This window comes from Corythoichthys intestinalis, chromosome 16 (assembly GCF_030265065.1).
Source record: "Corythoichthys intestinalis isolate RoL2023-P3 chromosome 16, ASM3026506v1, whole genome shotgun sequence".
Lineage (NCBI taxonomy): Eukaryota > Metazoa > Chordata > Actinopteri > Syngnathiformes > Syngnathidae > Corythoichthys > Corythoichthys intestinalis.
The window spans coordinates 24,751,392-24,767,311 of NC_080410.1; the positions used below are offsets into that span (position 1 = coordinate 24,751,392).

At 41.7% G+C, this 15,920-nt stretch overlaps 1 protein-coding gene across 2 annotated transcripts in view; it reads right to left on the minus strand.

Moving 5' to 3' along the window:
* The window catches only part of tex2 (testis expressed 2), a 69,567-nt gene that overhangs the window by 12,849 nt on the left and 40,798 nt on the right, over nt 1–15,920 (minus strand). For both annotated transcript variants that reach the window (XM_057860923.1, XM_057860922.1), the window contains exons 2-8: nt 13,954–15,577; nt 11,719–11,919; nt 11,307–11,640; nt 6,276–6,526; nt 968–1,111; nt 677–776; nt 149–269 (exon numbers count right to left, since the gene is read on the minus strand). In XM_057860923.1, the coding sequence (XP_057716906.1) occupies nt 149–269; nt 677–776; nt 968–1,111; nt 6,276–6,526; nt 11,307–11,640; nt 11,719–11,919; nt 13,954–15,552 (2,750 nt within the window). In that variant the 5' untranslated portion in view covers nt 15,553–15,577. The remainder of the gene's footprint in view (nt 1–148; nt 270–676; nt 777–967; nt 1,112–6,275; nt 6,527–11,306; nt 11,641–11,718; nt 11,920–13,953; nt 15,578–15,920) is intronic.

Below are 15,920 nucleotides of genomic sequence, written 5' to 3' on the forward strand. Positions count from 1 at the left end.
GGGGAAAAATGTGAAAATTCAGATCTGACAGCTATTATGACTCCAAACCGAAACATGTCGACTTCAATCAATTGGCTTTTTCCCTGAGAGCCTCTTAGCAATGGAGCTCAAAATGACGGGTGCGTCGTAATGGAAGCGAACAGCTTACCACTCCTTCCCGTGCTCGCCGAGGCCTTCGCCCTCTTTGCCCAGACGGGCCAGGTTCATCTTGGTCTCCAGGGTCATAAGGAAGGAACCAGTGTAGGAGACCTCCAAATCAAACCACAAACCTAGAGATGACAGTGAGACGGACAGAAAGCTTTACTTGCAGCATTGCAGTGATTAAACTAGTTGTTTGTGGCTTGCCATCTCTGCCCCTGTATGTCTGCCAAGAATTGGTTTTATCCTGTTGAGGATGAAAAGGTCATGACTGGGGCAGATGCACTGCCTTACTGAGTGAAGTTCCTGTTTTGATCGGATTTCCGTCCCCCTGCTGTTTGCTCTAAGTGCCTTTGCTTTGTAACTGAGTCTTCTCAATTACAGTGACAGTGAACCGACAATATTCAGACGTCCAATGCATTTTGACTGGGAGGGAGCCTATCCCAGTCAAAATGCATTGGACGTCTTTCACCGTCATTGGCACTGAAACATGTTCTTTCCCTGCCAATACATACTGTAAATGACCATCTGTCCCTACCTTGGTGGTCCACAGAAGGTTTGGAGGCACCAAGAATCTTGGGAATGGAGAAACCCATGTCAAGTTCTGTCAGCGTGAGCTCATTCATTACGTATGGCAGCTGAAATTAAACAAAAACAGATTTAGCTTTTATCATTTCAAATGATAATAAAGTGGGAGTGACTAAAAATTTACAGGGTGCCAGACCACCCCTAACTGCTTTCATTACCATATCCACTCTTGACCCAGAGAACCGCACGGCAAAGGAAACAAAAGAGTTTTATTTAAAATCGACTAAAGGGTAACACCTACCCGGATCTTACTGAGCTTCATTTGGATCTTTTTGGCGACGACATTGGCCCAGTATTTCTCTCCCAGGAAGTCCCAGAATATTCTGCCCAGAAACGCGTTGACCCAGGCTTCTGGTTCAGCAAGCTGGTCTGAACTCATGGGCACCTTACAGACACACACACACAATAATTGTACATTTGCCTCTACTTCAATGTAGAGCATCCACGATTCTTTAGTCATAAAACTGCTGGTGCCAGGATTAGCGATCACATAGCAATAAGTAGGAGTTGTCCTAATGCTGGGTTCCTCACGACAAATAACTAACCCAATCACACTCTAATCTGACCTATCTTCCCTCTTCTTATCCTTCATTTACTTAGGCTAGTTTCATACAGCAGGTCTTAATGCACGAATCCGATTTTTTTGTGTTTTTCCGACTCAGAGTCAGGCATTAACTTGACGGTCTGAACATGACGGGTCGCATAAAAGTGGACCATTTCAAATCCGATCTAAGTCACTTTCGTATGTGGTTAAAATCCGATCTGGGCCACATTTTTCCAGAATGTGGATGCGGTCTGAACTGTCAAGTCCCCCAAATCGGAATTCAAGTAGCAATTACGTCAACAAAGCGCGAGCGAGACAGGGTACTACAGGAGCGGTGCAGCTGTTTATTAGTGTTGGTACCTAGCCTGAATGTGGCTTTTGGGGAAGGAGCGGCCTTGACAACAGTCATGAAAAAAAAAAAATGGGTTGAGGATAAGCCTGAGAATGCTCAATTTTCTCTCTGCTCCAAATGAGCAATATTTCAAGATTGCTTACACGGCCGAGAGTCGGGGCAAACTGTCCGTATGCGTGTGTGTCATGCACAGACAGTGTGTGCATGCTATCAATCCATATAAATTTTGAATATAAAGCTAAACAGGGATTATTTTTGTCTGTTATTTGTGTCCTCTTTTTGGAAATCAAAATATGATCACCCTTGAATTAGGGTTGTTCCGATCATGTTTTTTTGCTCCCGATCCGATCCCGATCGTTTTAGTTTGAGTATCTGCCGATCCCGATATTTCCCGATCCGATTGCTTTTTTTTGCCCCCCGATTCAATTCCAATCATTCCCGATAATTTTTCCCGATCATATACATTTTGGCAATGCATTAAGAAAAAAATGAATAAAACTCGGACGAGTATATACATTCAACATACAGTACATAAATACTGTATTTGTTTATGATGACAATAAATCCTCAAGATGGCATTTACATTATTAACATTCTTTCTGTGAGAGGGATCCATGGATAGAAAGACTTGTGACTTTGTATATTGTGACTAAATATTGACATCTAGTGTATTTGTTGAGCTTTCAGTAAATGATACTGTAGCCATGCCCAAATGCATGATGGGAAGTGGAACCATGACTGTGCGTAGTGCTACCAATTGATATATCTTCTCTGCGTTGGGAAACAACATAGGGTGTTAACAAAAAGATCAATTGCTACCTTGCTTCCCCACATTGCTTCCCATGATATTTCTAATCGTAGGGAGAGGGATTGTAAGGCTTTAGCCAATTAAAAAAAGGCTCCAAAGGCAGCCAAAATTCACTCTGGTCATTTTACGCTGCCTTTTATCTCTCTATATAGGTAAAACGGCGCCATTACAGATTGAGCGCGACAATGCATGAGTGGATCGTGCAGTGCATGCATTAATTGCGTTAAATATTTTAACGTGATATATTTTTTTAAAAATTAATTACCGCCGTTATCGGGATAAATTTGATAACACTACCTTAAGCCTAAACTAAAGACTATGGATGAGTGTAACGTTAAATACAATTAGAAAACGATTTAATAAAAAAATATATATACAAAAAAAGGCATGGCCGATATTTTTTTGCCGATTCCGATACCTTGAAAATGACGTGATCGGACCCGATCGATCGGCATCCGGATTGATCGGGACATCTCTACTTTGAATGACATTGAGCCACATGTGTGGTCATTTGTTTAGATGCTCCTGTGCATGCAGGTCAATTTGCTCTGCGCATCTCGGACTGCGAATTAACGCGCATGCGTGATACTTGAATGGGCTCAATGGACAAAGGCAGTCTGAACGGCCACGTGTAAAAAAACAGATATGACAAAAAAATCTGAATTGTGCATAAAGACCTGCTCATGAACCTACCCTTAGGCTAGTAGGAGTATAGTCAGGGGTGCACATAAGTGGTCCGCATGCGCGCATGCGTACTGGACGTAGACAAACGCGCTGGCCCTCAACGGCTTCCATACGCTTTTGCGTACCGATGGCTGCGGCGGACAAGAGAAAATAACTTCTCGAAATGTCGAAGAGGCAGGCCACACTGAGTAATTACTTCCGTGTCCCCCCCCCCCGTCAAAAGACAGACAGACGACAGAGACGTCACCGGAGCTACCGAAAAAAAGGACTTTTGCTGAAAAGTGGCTACAGGTGGTACCATGGCTAGAAGCAAATGAGGCTCGCACGGAAATGCGGTACTAAATGTGCCGTTGAATCCCAATGTCGCCGATAAGAGCAGCGCATTTTATGTAGGGTCAAAGAATTTCAGCCATCCAAACTTTGAAAAGCACGAAAAAAACAGCGCATGTGGCAATTAAGCAAACTATCGATGTCAAACAGGACCCCACTCGCCCTATGGACAAGTGGCGGAATAAAGGTAATGAACAGCGACATGCACTGACAAACGTGTTTTTGCTTGCATTTTACAAAGCTAAACATGCACGTTCAATGAGGTCTTATGAGGAGGATATCCCACTTTTAAAAAGGCTTGGAGTTAATGTGGGAGCCGCATAATGCCCTTTATTTTGAATTGGTGCTTTTTATTTCTTTACATTTCACTTCAAAGTAATGGCAATTTTGTTGTGCCAGTTGATGTTAATCAAGCATTAATTGTTAATATAATTAATTAAAGTTAATTGGCTCTAAGTAAAGCTTGTCATAAATTTATCGCATCAGGCGGGTCGGCTCTCAAGCTCAATGAGGACCAAGTCACATCTCCAGGTCCTCCTCTGAGAACCTGGGCAAAAAAATTATGTGCACCCCTGAGTATAGTCAAGTATAGTCTAGGATTGTGTTAGAAATCTGCCAACATTTTTGCTAGTGGATCAAATTTGATCTGTGATTTAACTCAGCCGGAACATGCTAAACCTTTGCAATATAGTATTTTCGGGTGAAGACTGACTTGTTTACAAGTTTGGATATGTAAAAAGTACCAACGATTTTTGCATACCTAAAACTTGAAAACCGGACAATTCTAACATGAACAGAGTACAGGCGTTAAATCTAAAATGACGTTAATATTTTTATTTTTTTTTAAACTGAGCTTTCCAGCAAAAAACAGAGGTGGGTTACAGAAAAAGTCCACAGAGCGAATTTGCAAAGTTGTAAAGTGTATTCCGTAGGGCTGTCAAAATTATCGCGTTAACGGGCGGTAGTTCATTTTTTAAATTAATCACGTTAAAATATTTGACGCAATTAACGCACATGCCCCGCTCAAACAGATTAAAATGACAGTGTCAAGTCCATTTGTTACTTGTGTTTTTTTGTGTTTTGTCACCCTCTGCTGGTGCTTGGGTGCGACTGATTTTATGGGTTTCACCACCATCCATGAACATTGTGCAATTATTGACATCAACAATTTATTTTTTGAAAATTTTACAAATTTTATAATAATGAAAACAATAAGAGGGGTTTTAATTAGGGCTGTCAAACGATTAAAATTTTTAATCGAGTTAATTACAGCTTAAAAATTAATTAATCGTAATTAATCGCAATTAATCGCAATTCAAACCATCTATAAAATATGCCATATTTTTCTGTAAATTATTGTTGGAATGGAAAGATAAGACAAGATGGATATATACATTCAACATACGGTACATAAGGACTGTATTTGTTTATTATAACAATAAATCAACAAGATGGCATTAACATTATTAACATTCTGTTAAAGTGATCCATGGATAAAATGTTATATTAAAACGCCTCTTAATGTTTGCGTTTTAATAAAATTTGTAAAATTTTCAATCAAAAAATAAACTAGTAGCCCTATTCTGTCCTCAATGTGTGTGAGTACACAAATTGACAGATAGCGAACATAAGTTCCAAAAAGAAATCAGACGGTGTGGCAAAGTTGCATGGGCTTTACTGAAGTCATCTCTTTTTGACAGGAGCATGTTTCTTGTATTTTTGTAAAACTGAAAATAACAAGGCAATGTGTCAATAACTTGCATAAATCACAAAATAACATAAAATGTACACACACGTGTCCATTTAAACAGTAGCACTAGCCAATTAGCTCACAAGCATCTAACAATGTAACTGCATTTCACCATATATGTGAACAAATTCAAATACACATCATCAATAACTATCTAATGCTCATGAATATAAACAAAGGAGGAATATAACTCACAAGCGATGCATGTATTAGACACAAACAGTGTGATGGGGCTATGAGAACTGCCACTGAATACTGGATGCGGACGTTAGCTGGTCTGAATAGCACTGTCTATTTGTGTGAGTTCGCGTCGACATATAATCCCGTCAGAAAAGCGCGCCGAAACCCAAATAATCCGCTGCACTGAATCGCCAACAGAGGGCGACATTACGCCACATAACATATGCAAGTCACACCCAAGCGCCAGCAGAGGGCGGAAAAACTCCATAAAACACAATTAACAAGTTGGCCTTTCACTGTACTGACATTTAAATCTGTCTGAGCGGGCATAGTGCGTTAATTGCGTCAAATATTTTAACGGGATTAATTAAAAAAAATTAATTAACGCCCGTTAACGCGATAATTTTGACAGCCCTAGTTTTAATATAAAATTTCTATAACTTGTACCAACATTTATCTTTTCAGAACTACAAGTCTATCTATCCATGGATGGCTTTAACAGATGTTAAGGCCATCTTGTTGATATATTGTTCTAATAAACAAATACGGATGGGGGATACCCAGGACTTGAATTTATTTATTCATCTTTGTTGCTTCGTTTGCTGTTTCTGATTATGTATCATATTGCCTCTGCAAAGCCCTTTGAGACAACATTGTTGTGATCTACGGCTATACAAATAAATTGAATTGAAAATTGAAAAATACAGTATGTTGTATGTACGTATATATCCATCTTGTCTTATCTTTCCATTCCAACAATAATTTACAGAAAAATATGGCCTATTTCAAAGATGGTTTGAATTGCGATTAATCACGATTAATTAATTTTAAAGCTGTGATTAACTCGATTAAAAAATTTTATCGTTTGACAGCCCTAGTATTCCGCTGAGGTCATTTTTACCTTTTTGGTAGTTTTTGGACTTCTTTCCGGGCTGTGCCCAGGGCTTTCAGTGACGACTGGGCTTGCGGGCTCAAGCTGGGGGTTGACATATTTGGCCATATACAGATTGTAGTCCAAAAACATCTTCTGCCTCACGCCAGCACCGGAGGAACCTGAGGAGCTCTCCCGGTGGCGATGTGGAGGGTGGCACGCTTCATCAGTTTCCTGGCTGCTGACGGATTGGTTGCTGTGGCTTGGGGTGGGCTGCAAGGCTACAAATAAAAATAAATAAATAATTTTTTTTTAAAAAGGGGAAAATCGTGACTGATCATTCGATCATTTGCTGCAAAAATGGATTAGACGTCATTATTGATAATAAACTTATAAATGAACCTAAAAATTTTTAAATGAGTTTATCACTAGTAGACGTCCAATTCATTTTTCATTCACTGCTAGCCCTCCCACTTCAAATGGATTGTGTCATTTGTATCATCATTTGCAGACCCTACAAAGTGAATTCAGGGAATTGTTTCTGAATACAGTACATATTCAAAGACAATTCCTGAAATCACAAGATTGAGAATTATGTAATACAGTACTTAGTTGTAGCCACTTTAAATTGATTACAACAGCATAAAAATAACAGACAAAGAATGAATGTACCCCTACAGCCCGTACCCTTACAGGTTTTATCAAGTAAACTATATTTTTACTCTTCAAAGATATCAGCGTTCCCTCCTTGTCTGCCATCATAGTCACAGTGAAGCCAAGCACCACATATGATTCGTTATTTTTCATGGTCTTTGCTTGTGAGACATGAAACATTTTTTCATATTTTTCAAACCACTATTTTGACAAACAAGACAGATTGTTTATAGAACGTTTTCTGTAGTACAGTCCACTTGACCAGTGGTCCCCAACCATATGGCCGGGGACCGATCCGTGGCGCATATGCTACCATGCGGCACAGAAAAAAAAAAAAAAATTATTAACGACCGCATTCTGGCCCGTGCTTCTTGACACACCAATCTGCCTGCCTACTGTATTGACTAGTCCGAGTAGAGATATGTGGACGTTGCTCGCGTTGCCAGCGTCAGTCAATGTAAACAGCAACGTTAGCAACGGTGAATGGGGTACGTCCAGTCATTTTGTTCAGGTTAGTCAATAGATATAATGATAAAACTGGATAGGATTTCGTCATAGAAATCAATTGGAACTAGGGATGGGAATCGAAATCCGATTCCAATTCGGAACCAGTTCCGAGTGTTTCGAGGCCTCGACATCACAATGAAAAAGCCTTAACGATCCCTTTAACGATTCCTAAAGACGCGTATTGCGTCGTGACGTGTCTTGTTGTCCAGACGCATCAAACTAGCATGGCGCCAAGAACCACTCGCTCCAAAGTTTGACTACACTTCACCAGGAAAGAGTGTGAAAATGAAAGGTTACGACGGGTAAGCACGAGCATTTCAGCCATAAACATAACAATGACAGCACGTAGGTTCAAACGCTCGAAAGTGTGTCTTCATTTCACGAGGAAAAATTACAACAAAGCGACTTGCAGTCATTGCAAGGTGGAGATAACTGCATCGGGAGGGAATACACTGCGCTGTCCTCACAGAGAGGCTAAGGCTCAGTCCTGGCTATACAGCTAGCTAAACTCCCAAATGACGATGCAGAAGACGTTGGTATAATTTGCTGACTTTATTCAACCATCACTTGAAGAATGAAACTAAGAATAAAAATGAAACAAATCAATTTCGTCCCCAATAACAAACAGTTTTGCATCAACGTAAATCAGCGATGATTAGCTGCTAATAACAGTAATAACAAATGGTTAGCATTCGTTCGCTAGCATTAGCTCATCGTTCAAACCACTACACAACTGGATTTAAGTGTCCGATCGCGAGTGGAAACACAACAACAACAACACAAAAGATGATACATACAGGCGTTGCCTCTGTAAATATTAACATTAACAAAGAACGTAGGCTCGTAGAAGTGTTTCCCTCTCTCACTAACTTGCTCACTCGCTTGGATGCGGCATTTCTTCTTCGGGTGTAAGCGTGCTCTTCTTCACGTGAGCGCGTTCTTCTTCGCGTGAGGAAGCGCAAGGGCGCCCCCACTTGAGCGTGTAAGCGCCACAAAAACTAAAAGGCATGCATTTCAATGTAATGGTAAATAATACACGTTAACCCAGCAGTTCCCAAACTGCGGCCCGCGGCCCAAATACGGCCCGCCTCCACATTTGGTCCGGCCATTTTGAATTTTTTTTTTTCTCAATCGTGTTATTTATTTCCTGGCCTTTTCCTTGAAGAATTCAGAGAGGGTTATTTGGTTATTATCTATTTAATTAATAGTGTTTTTATTATTAATTATTATTATTATTATTATTATATTATATTATTATTTTTATTTTATTTACTTTCATTCCGTGAAGAATCCAGAAAGGGTTATTTGATTGTGGCTTTCTGAAAAACAATAATTTTTCACATTTATGCACTTCTGCAATCGTCACACTTTTTCTGTTACAAACTGACCCCGGCCCCTCATCAGAGAAGGGAAAAGTTATGTCACAGGAAAAAATTTGGGGACCCCTGCTTTAACACATATTGCCAAAGGCAGAACAACAATCTATCTGCCAATATATACCAATATTTTTTATTTCTATTAGATAAATGTTTCAGTAAAATGTTACACATTCTTGTGTATTTGCCACTTATTGCCACAGTTAACATTGAGGCTTTGGGCCTCTTTTGATCTCGTTGTGAGTTTGTAAGGTCGTGACTTCTGATTAAACAAACTCGATGCCAATCAAAACGTTTGTTCTTCTTTTTCCCCAAATTAGAATCGATAAGAGAATCGATAAAGAATCGAATCGTTAAGCAATATCGATAATGGAATCGGAATCGTAAAAATCCTATCAATTCCCATCCCTAATTGGAACTAGCATCTATTTTCTATATCTATGTGCGCCTGTCCTCGATAATGACGTATGACGTAGGCACATCAGATTTGTTACGGGAAATAATAAACCCACACTAGGGGTGCAACGGTACACAAAAATCTCGGTTCGGTACGTACCTCGGTTTTGAGGTCACGGTTCGGTTCATTTTCGGTACAGTAAGAAAACAAAATGCAAAATATAAATGTGCTAGTTGTTTATTGCACACCTTTGTGCTTTCAACAATAGGAACATTAGCTTATACAAAGCTAGAATTCTGCTCAAAAAGTAGCGGGTATTTAAAGATAATCCAACAACAATTTGCCTTTCAGACCCCGCGTATTGGTCAGCTTTCTTTCTAAAAGAAAGAAGAAAAAAGAAGTCCTGTGCTATAGAGAAAAGCAATCCCAATGACAAAGATTTTAACATGTATTTTCCAAATGAAATGCCTCAATGAATCTTTTTTTTTTTTTTCTTATGAACGGTTTTCAAAACCTTTATTGGTGGATTTTCTCAGGTTAAAGCGCCACATAGAAATTAATAAATTTAATTGTGTAAGCAGGATCTGTATTATTCTTATTATTTAATTACAGGTGTTTTAGCTCATTTCAATTTATTTTATTTAAATGGGCTATTATTCATTTTATTATGTGTTTATATTTTACAAATGTGATTTAGTATTCATTTATATTGAATATTTTATGTTGTAAAACTGTAGTTCATATGTGAATATTAGTTCCTACTTGTTTTGTTGTGGTAGGAGGGTTTTGTATTGAACACGGGGCCGTGTTGGTTATTATTATAGCAGAGAAGACAGCAGTAAATCAACAAAGAAAAGTCAACTGTCCCCCGATCTACCACTCAAGAGATCTGATGGACTCAAAAAGTGGGTTACGATTGCATATTAGTTTGAAAATCGACCGGATCCACCGTATTTTTACACGAGTGTCTTCCGGTCAGCTCGATCCTAGCTACCGGTAGTAGTATTGACGCAGGAGGGTCGCATCTCGCGTCAAATAATAAACTCTGCCGTTCTTTTCGCGTGCGTCGTGTTGAGCCGCTTCTGGGATGCGTCTAACACGCGTCCGCACTGCGACCGGTGTGCATTGGCTGATTGACTTTAACGCCCGCGCTTCACTGCGTTCTTGCGGCGGCTACGTTGTCGCGCCGTTGACGTTTCTGGGTTATACTGTCCTACCGTGCTGGTCCTCATTATAGTAGAGAAGACGGAGGAAATATAATCTACACAAAGAAACCTGTAACCTGATCGACTCACAGCCTAGAAAAGTAAGGGTTACATTACGTCAGAAACTCGTTCGGTACGCCTCCGTTCCGAACCGAGCACCACGTACCGAATCGGTTCAATACAAATACATGTACCGTTACACCCTTAGCCCACACGCTAGCGAAGATGCCTGAAAAACAGACGTCTTTGGACAGATTTTTACTGGGAAAAGGCCACCAGACGAGTCAGAGGAGGACCCTACACCAAGTCCTACACCTGCATAAAATGTGGGCAAAAGTTAGCAAACGAATAATGGATAAGCCTTTGGGAACACTGCAAGAATGAAGGACAGAAAAAAAATTGTGCATTCACTTTTATTGATGCAATGGCCCTCACTGAGAGCATCATAACTCGTGATGAACCGTAATGCTAAAAGCCAAGAAACCTTTCACGATTGGAGAAGAACTCATTGTTCCTACCACCAAGGATATTTGCCGTCAAGTTTTAGAACAGGCTGCTGTTAAAAAGGTTAATTCAGTGTCTGATGAGTAATATTTTCCCCGCAATTAATGTTCGCTTTTAGCCCTGTCATGATATTTACTGTATTTTTCTGCCACACAGTGCCAGTCTGTGAAAAAAAAGGCCCACTTCACACCGGTCCGTGCTGCAAAAAAGGTTGGGGACCACTGAGTCCATATCCTGACATGATATATCCTACAGTGGAGCCTATTACATGTAATCCTGCTGACCCATTCACCATCCTCTCTTGAGGGGATTGTCTTTAAGCTCAAGCTTATGTGTAGATCTGATGGCTAGGCAGTTACACACAAAAGACAATGAATCTACCCAAACGTGTGTGTCTGCTGCTGTTTTGCAAACTCACCACTTTTGGGCAGACCGCCGCCTCGCCCATCAGACTTCATCTGGGACGCAAGCAGCAATCTCCGAAACCATTCCTCTTTTTCACGGCCCGTCCTCCCGAACAGGTAGATTGTCAAATCCCCTCCTCCAGGCATCGGCTTCTTCGGCTCCTCTGTGGATGCGTCGGCTTTTTCAACCTTGTTGTCCACCATTGTTGTTGGTTTTTCCTCTTCACCTTCGGCCTTCTCCCCCTGAGCCTTGGACATGAAGTCGTCCTGTTTGGCCAGCTCAATGCATATGGGATACTTCTTATTCCAAACTCTTTTCCTCGCTAGGCTTTGTGGCATCAGGTAGATCTTTGAAGAGAGGGATACAGATTTTATAGAAAAGGTACGCAAAAGCCAACAAATGGTTACAATTTTTAGTTACCATACCTTGCTATCAGTCAGGTCGTAGATCTTCTGGCTGATGTAGGTGACGTCAGGTTTAGGCTCATTGTGAGTGGCACGTCGGGAGATGTTCCGGTTGGGTTTCGACAGTCGCAGGACGGAACCTTCTAGGCGGACGTACACGGAGTGCGTCAGGGTGGCGTGGTACATCTCCGGGTCGTAGCTGTGGATCTCATTCATCCAGCCCTGAGATGCGGAGCGGTTGAGGAAGGCATAAGTGTACATATGACTGTGATTAATTTGCTATTTTCTCAAAACTTTCACATATTTTGACATCAGATTTGCAGCCATACTTTCTAGAATGGAGGTTTCACCAATTATTTGATTAGTAGCTGCTAGTTTTGTAACACTTGAGACCAGTTTTGGTCTCAAAACCACAGTGTGAAGGTCTTGGTCTCGTCTCCATCTTGGATTAACCAACGGGGCAGTTTTAGGATTTTCGGTCAAGGTGGGTCAAGATCTGTACTAATCTTCTATTCTTCAATCACAAATACCTTCACTTATTGTGTTACTAATAGGGTTGTTCCGATCATGTTTTTTTGCTCTCGATCCGATCCCGATCGTTTTAGTTTGAGTATCTGCCGATCCCGATATTTCCCGATCCGATGATATACATTTTGGCAATGCATTAAGAAAAAAATGAATAAAACTCGGACGAATATATACATTCAACATACAGTACATAAGTACTCTATTTGTTTATTATGACAATAAATCCTCAAGATGGCATTTACATTATTAACATTCTTTCTGTGAGAGGGATCCACGGATAGAAAGACTTGTAATTCTTAAAGGATAAATGTGACTTTGTATATTGTGACTAAATATTGCCATCTAGTGTATTTGTTGAGCTTTCAGTAAATTATACTGTAGCCGTTAACTGTTCTGCCCAAATGCATGATGGGAAGTGCAACCATGACTGTGCGTAGTGGTACCAATTGATATATCTTCTCTGCATTGGGAAATAACATAGGGTGTTAAGAAAAAGATCAACTACTACCTTTCTTCCCCACATTGCTTCCCACGATACTTCTAATCGTTGGGAGAGGGATTGTAAGGCTTTAGCCAATTAAAAAAAAGCTCCAAAGGCTGCCAAAATTTACTCATTTTATGCTGCCTTTTAGCTCTATATATAGGTAAAACTGTGCCGTTATAGATTGAACGCGACAATGCGTGAGTGGGTCATGTAGTGGATGCGTTAATTGCGTTAAATATTTTAACGTGATAAATTTTTTAAAAATTAATTGCCGCCGTTAACGGGATAAATTTGATAACCCTACCTTAAGCCTAAACTAAAGACTGGATGACTGTAACATTATGTCTGTAACGTTAAATACAATTAGAAAACAATTAAAAAAAATATACATATATATATATATATATATATATATATATTAATAGAAGGCATGTCCGATATTTTTTTGCCGATTCCGATACTTTGAAAATGATGTGATCGGACCCGATCGATCGGCTTCCCGATCGATTGGGACATCTCTAGTTACTAACCTTCTGCCACTCCTGTAAATGATTGCCATCCTATAAACCAGAGGTGGGCAAACCGGTCCTCGAGGGCCGCAGTGGGTCCTGGTCTTTGTTTCAACTGACCCAGCACAGATAGTTTAACCAATGCGGTTTCAGCAGAAATGCGAAGCACCTGACTGCAATCGTCTGATTGCACTTGTAAAACAGCACATTGGTGGAAAGGTGTCCTCTTAATGGGTTGCAACCAAAACCCGCAACCACTGCGGCCCTTTGTGGAATAGTTTGCCCACCCCTGCTATAAACAGTGGCTTGTCTCAGTCTTGGTTTTGTCTCAGTCTCAACTCTAAGAATTCTTGGTCTCTGACTTCTGGTATTAGGAAAGTCTTGGTCTCGGATTGTGTGGTCTTGAACAACTTAGTACTAACACCTGCAGGTTTTGTAGTGTAAATTGAGGTCTCCCAAGAGTATGGTGCAAAACACTGGCTTTCCCACCAGACTGAAGAAGAAAGTTGCAATACTGGATCGTAATTTATAGTTGAGGCCTTATCAGTCCAAAAAGAAACTTGACAAGAAACACTTTCAATTGACAGCAAGAGGGTGAAAACAGCGCTTCGGGAGCATGTTAAAAGATATTAAACAAGAGTCTCTGACTGCAAATTAGTTTGCACCGAGAGTGTCTGCCAATCTATCAAGTACATGTCGACCTGAGGCTAACCTTTTATGTTGTTTCAGTCTCACCTTGAATATATCTGGTTCTTTGATATCAAGCTGGGCCACATTCCAAGGTTCTATCCTGCGTCTTCGCGTCCTCGTTCCCAAGTAGGACCGCCGTGGAGCTGACAGCCAAAGGACCAGAATGGCCAACATAAAGCCTGCAAAAATCCCATGGACCACCGCGCATACGTATGGTGACAATGGAAGGATTAAGTACCAGTACATCAACTGCGACAGGCAAACCAAACCAATCCAAGGCACGGTTTCCACGTCCTCAATTTCTTCTTCAATATCCAGCTCACTACACACCCCAGTGCTACCAGTGTGGGGGCCCCGGGATCCGGGGTGCTCCCCATCTGGAGTCTCTGTGTCAGTGCACAACTCAAAGTCTTCACTGTAAAGTTCACAGAAGTCCTCATCCTCCTGACGAGCGACCAGGGCCGACATTGAGCAGCGACCCAAAGTGAGCGACGGAGACCTGGTGAAAGTTGACGCGGTAGTCTGACTGAGAGTTGGTGCTGGTGTCGGTGAGGGAAAGGAGAAGAACACAGAGTCTGGTCCTCTACCAGTGGGAGTTTTTTCATCATCTTCCCCTTCAGGTCCTTCCTCCTCTTTGATGCTGTAATTGTAAGTTTCTGAGTGTCCGTTAACAGCTGTCATCCCACTCAGCTCCGAAGCACTTGACGACAGCAACCTGGCTCGATGAGGGCCACTTCCAACTCCGCCTGTTACAGATTCCTCTCCCATGATCTTACTAAAAAGCTGCAGGGGGTCTGCCATCACTTCTGAGAGACGGCGCCTTGTGTCTTCTATTTTTGCTTCCACCTCTTGAACTTTGAAGAAGGACCTACCATCAGGGGACATGGTGGGTGATGAGGGGGCTGTTTTGGAGTCCCCACCAACCTGACAGGCAATGACAGGAGTGGAAGAGAGGCGAGGCTGGGAGAACTGCTTAAAGAGCTGCATGTTGCGAGGAGGCGGCCGATGGGATGGCTGTACTTGGAGGATTTGGTGAACAGACCCTTCTTGGTGCTCGCCTTTTGACGAGTCAGTAGAAAGGGACTTGACGAAAGATTTCATTAAGTGTCTATGGCGGGCGTGCGAAGGTGCAACCGTGGTCGGAGGGGGGGCTGGTTCACGGGCCTCTATGTCATTGGACAAGGACCTGACCAGGCTGAGGAAAGGTCTGGAGGATGAAATCCCAGCAGATTTGCAAGGGGAGGATGAGCCAGAGCTTGTTGGTGGAGGATTGGTTAAAGGACGTTCAGAAGGCCAGGAGGAGCTGGTGGTTGGAGTGGAGCCAAGCTGAGGACTGGTGAAGGTGGGAATGATTGTCATGGCTGGAGAGGCAGTAGTGGTCACAGAATCAAAAAACAGCTCCTCTTTAGGCGCAAAATCAGTAAGACGTGATGAACCATCCAGCCCAGGTTTCCCTCCGCTGTCCACACCATAAAGCTCATCTTCCTCGTCGTCCTCTTCTTTGCCCAATGCGGAAAAGTGGATGGTGATGGTATCACGGGAAAGGGAGCGCTGAACCTGCAGCTTGGGTCCGGGCGTGTTCCGACAGGGGGTAGTGTCGGCATGTTGGCTACTTCCCCTGCTGCTGCTGCTGTGACTGCTCATCACCACCCAGCGAGCGGCTCACAGCCTGGAGGGCAAAAACACAAGCGGGAAGGGTTCAATAACATGAAAGCACTTGTGTGGAACATTGCTATGTGCTGGGAAAAAAGGGGAATTGGATGAATCACATTGGGATCCAACAAATTTGGTTAAAACCAATTTTAGTTAATTTTGGGATACTCTTTATCTGAAATCCAAGCAATTTTTGCAGCTTACTTTTGAACGTTTGCTTGCCAGCCCTCACCAGTCATAATGGATTGATCGCCATCAATGGCAGCCGGTGAGTTAAAATTCATTCACCCTCTGTTCTGCTCAAGCATAACAGTGCAATTACGGGAACACGGTATCAGCCAAAAGTCATCCATCATGTG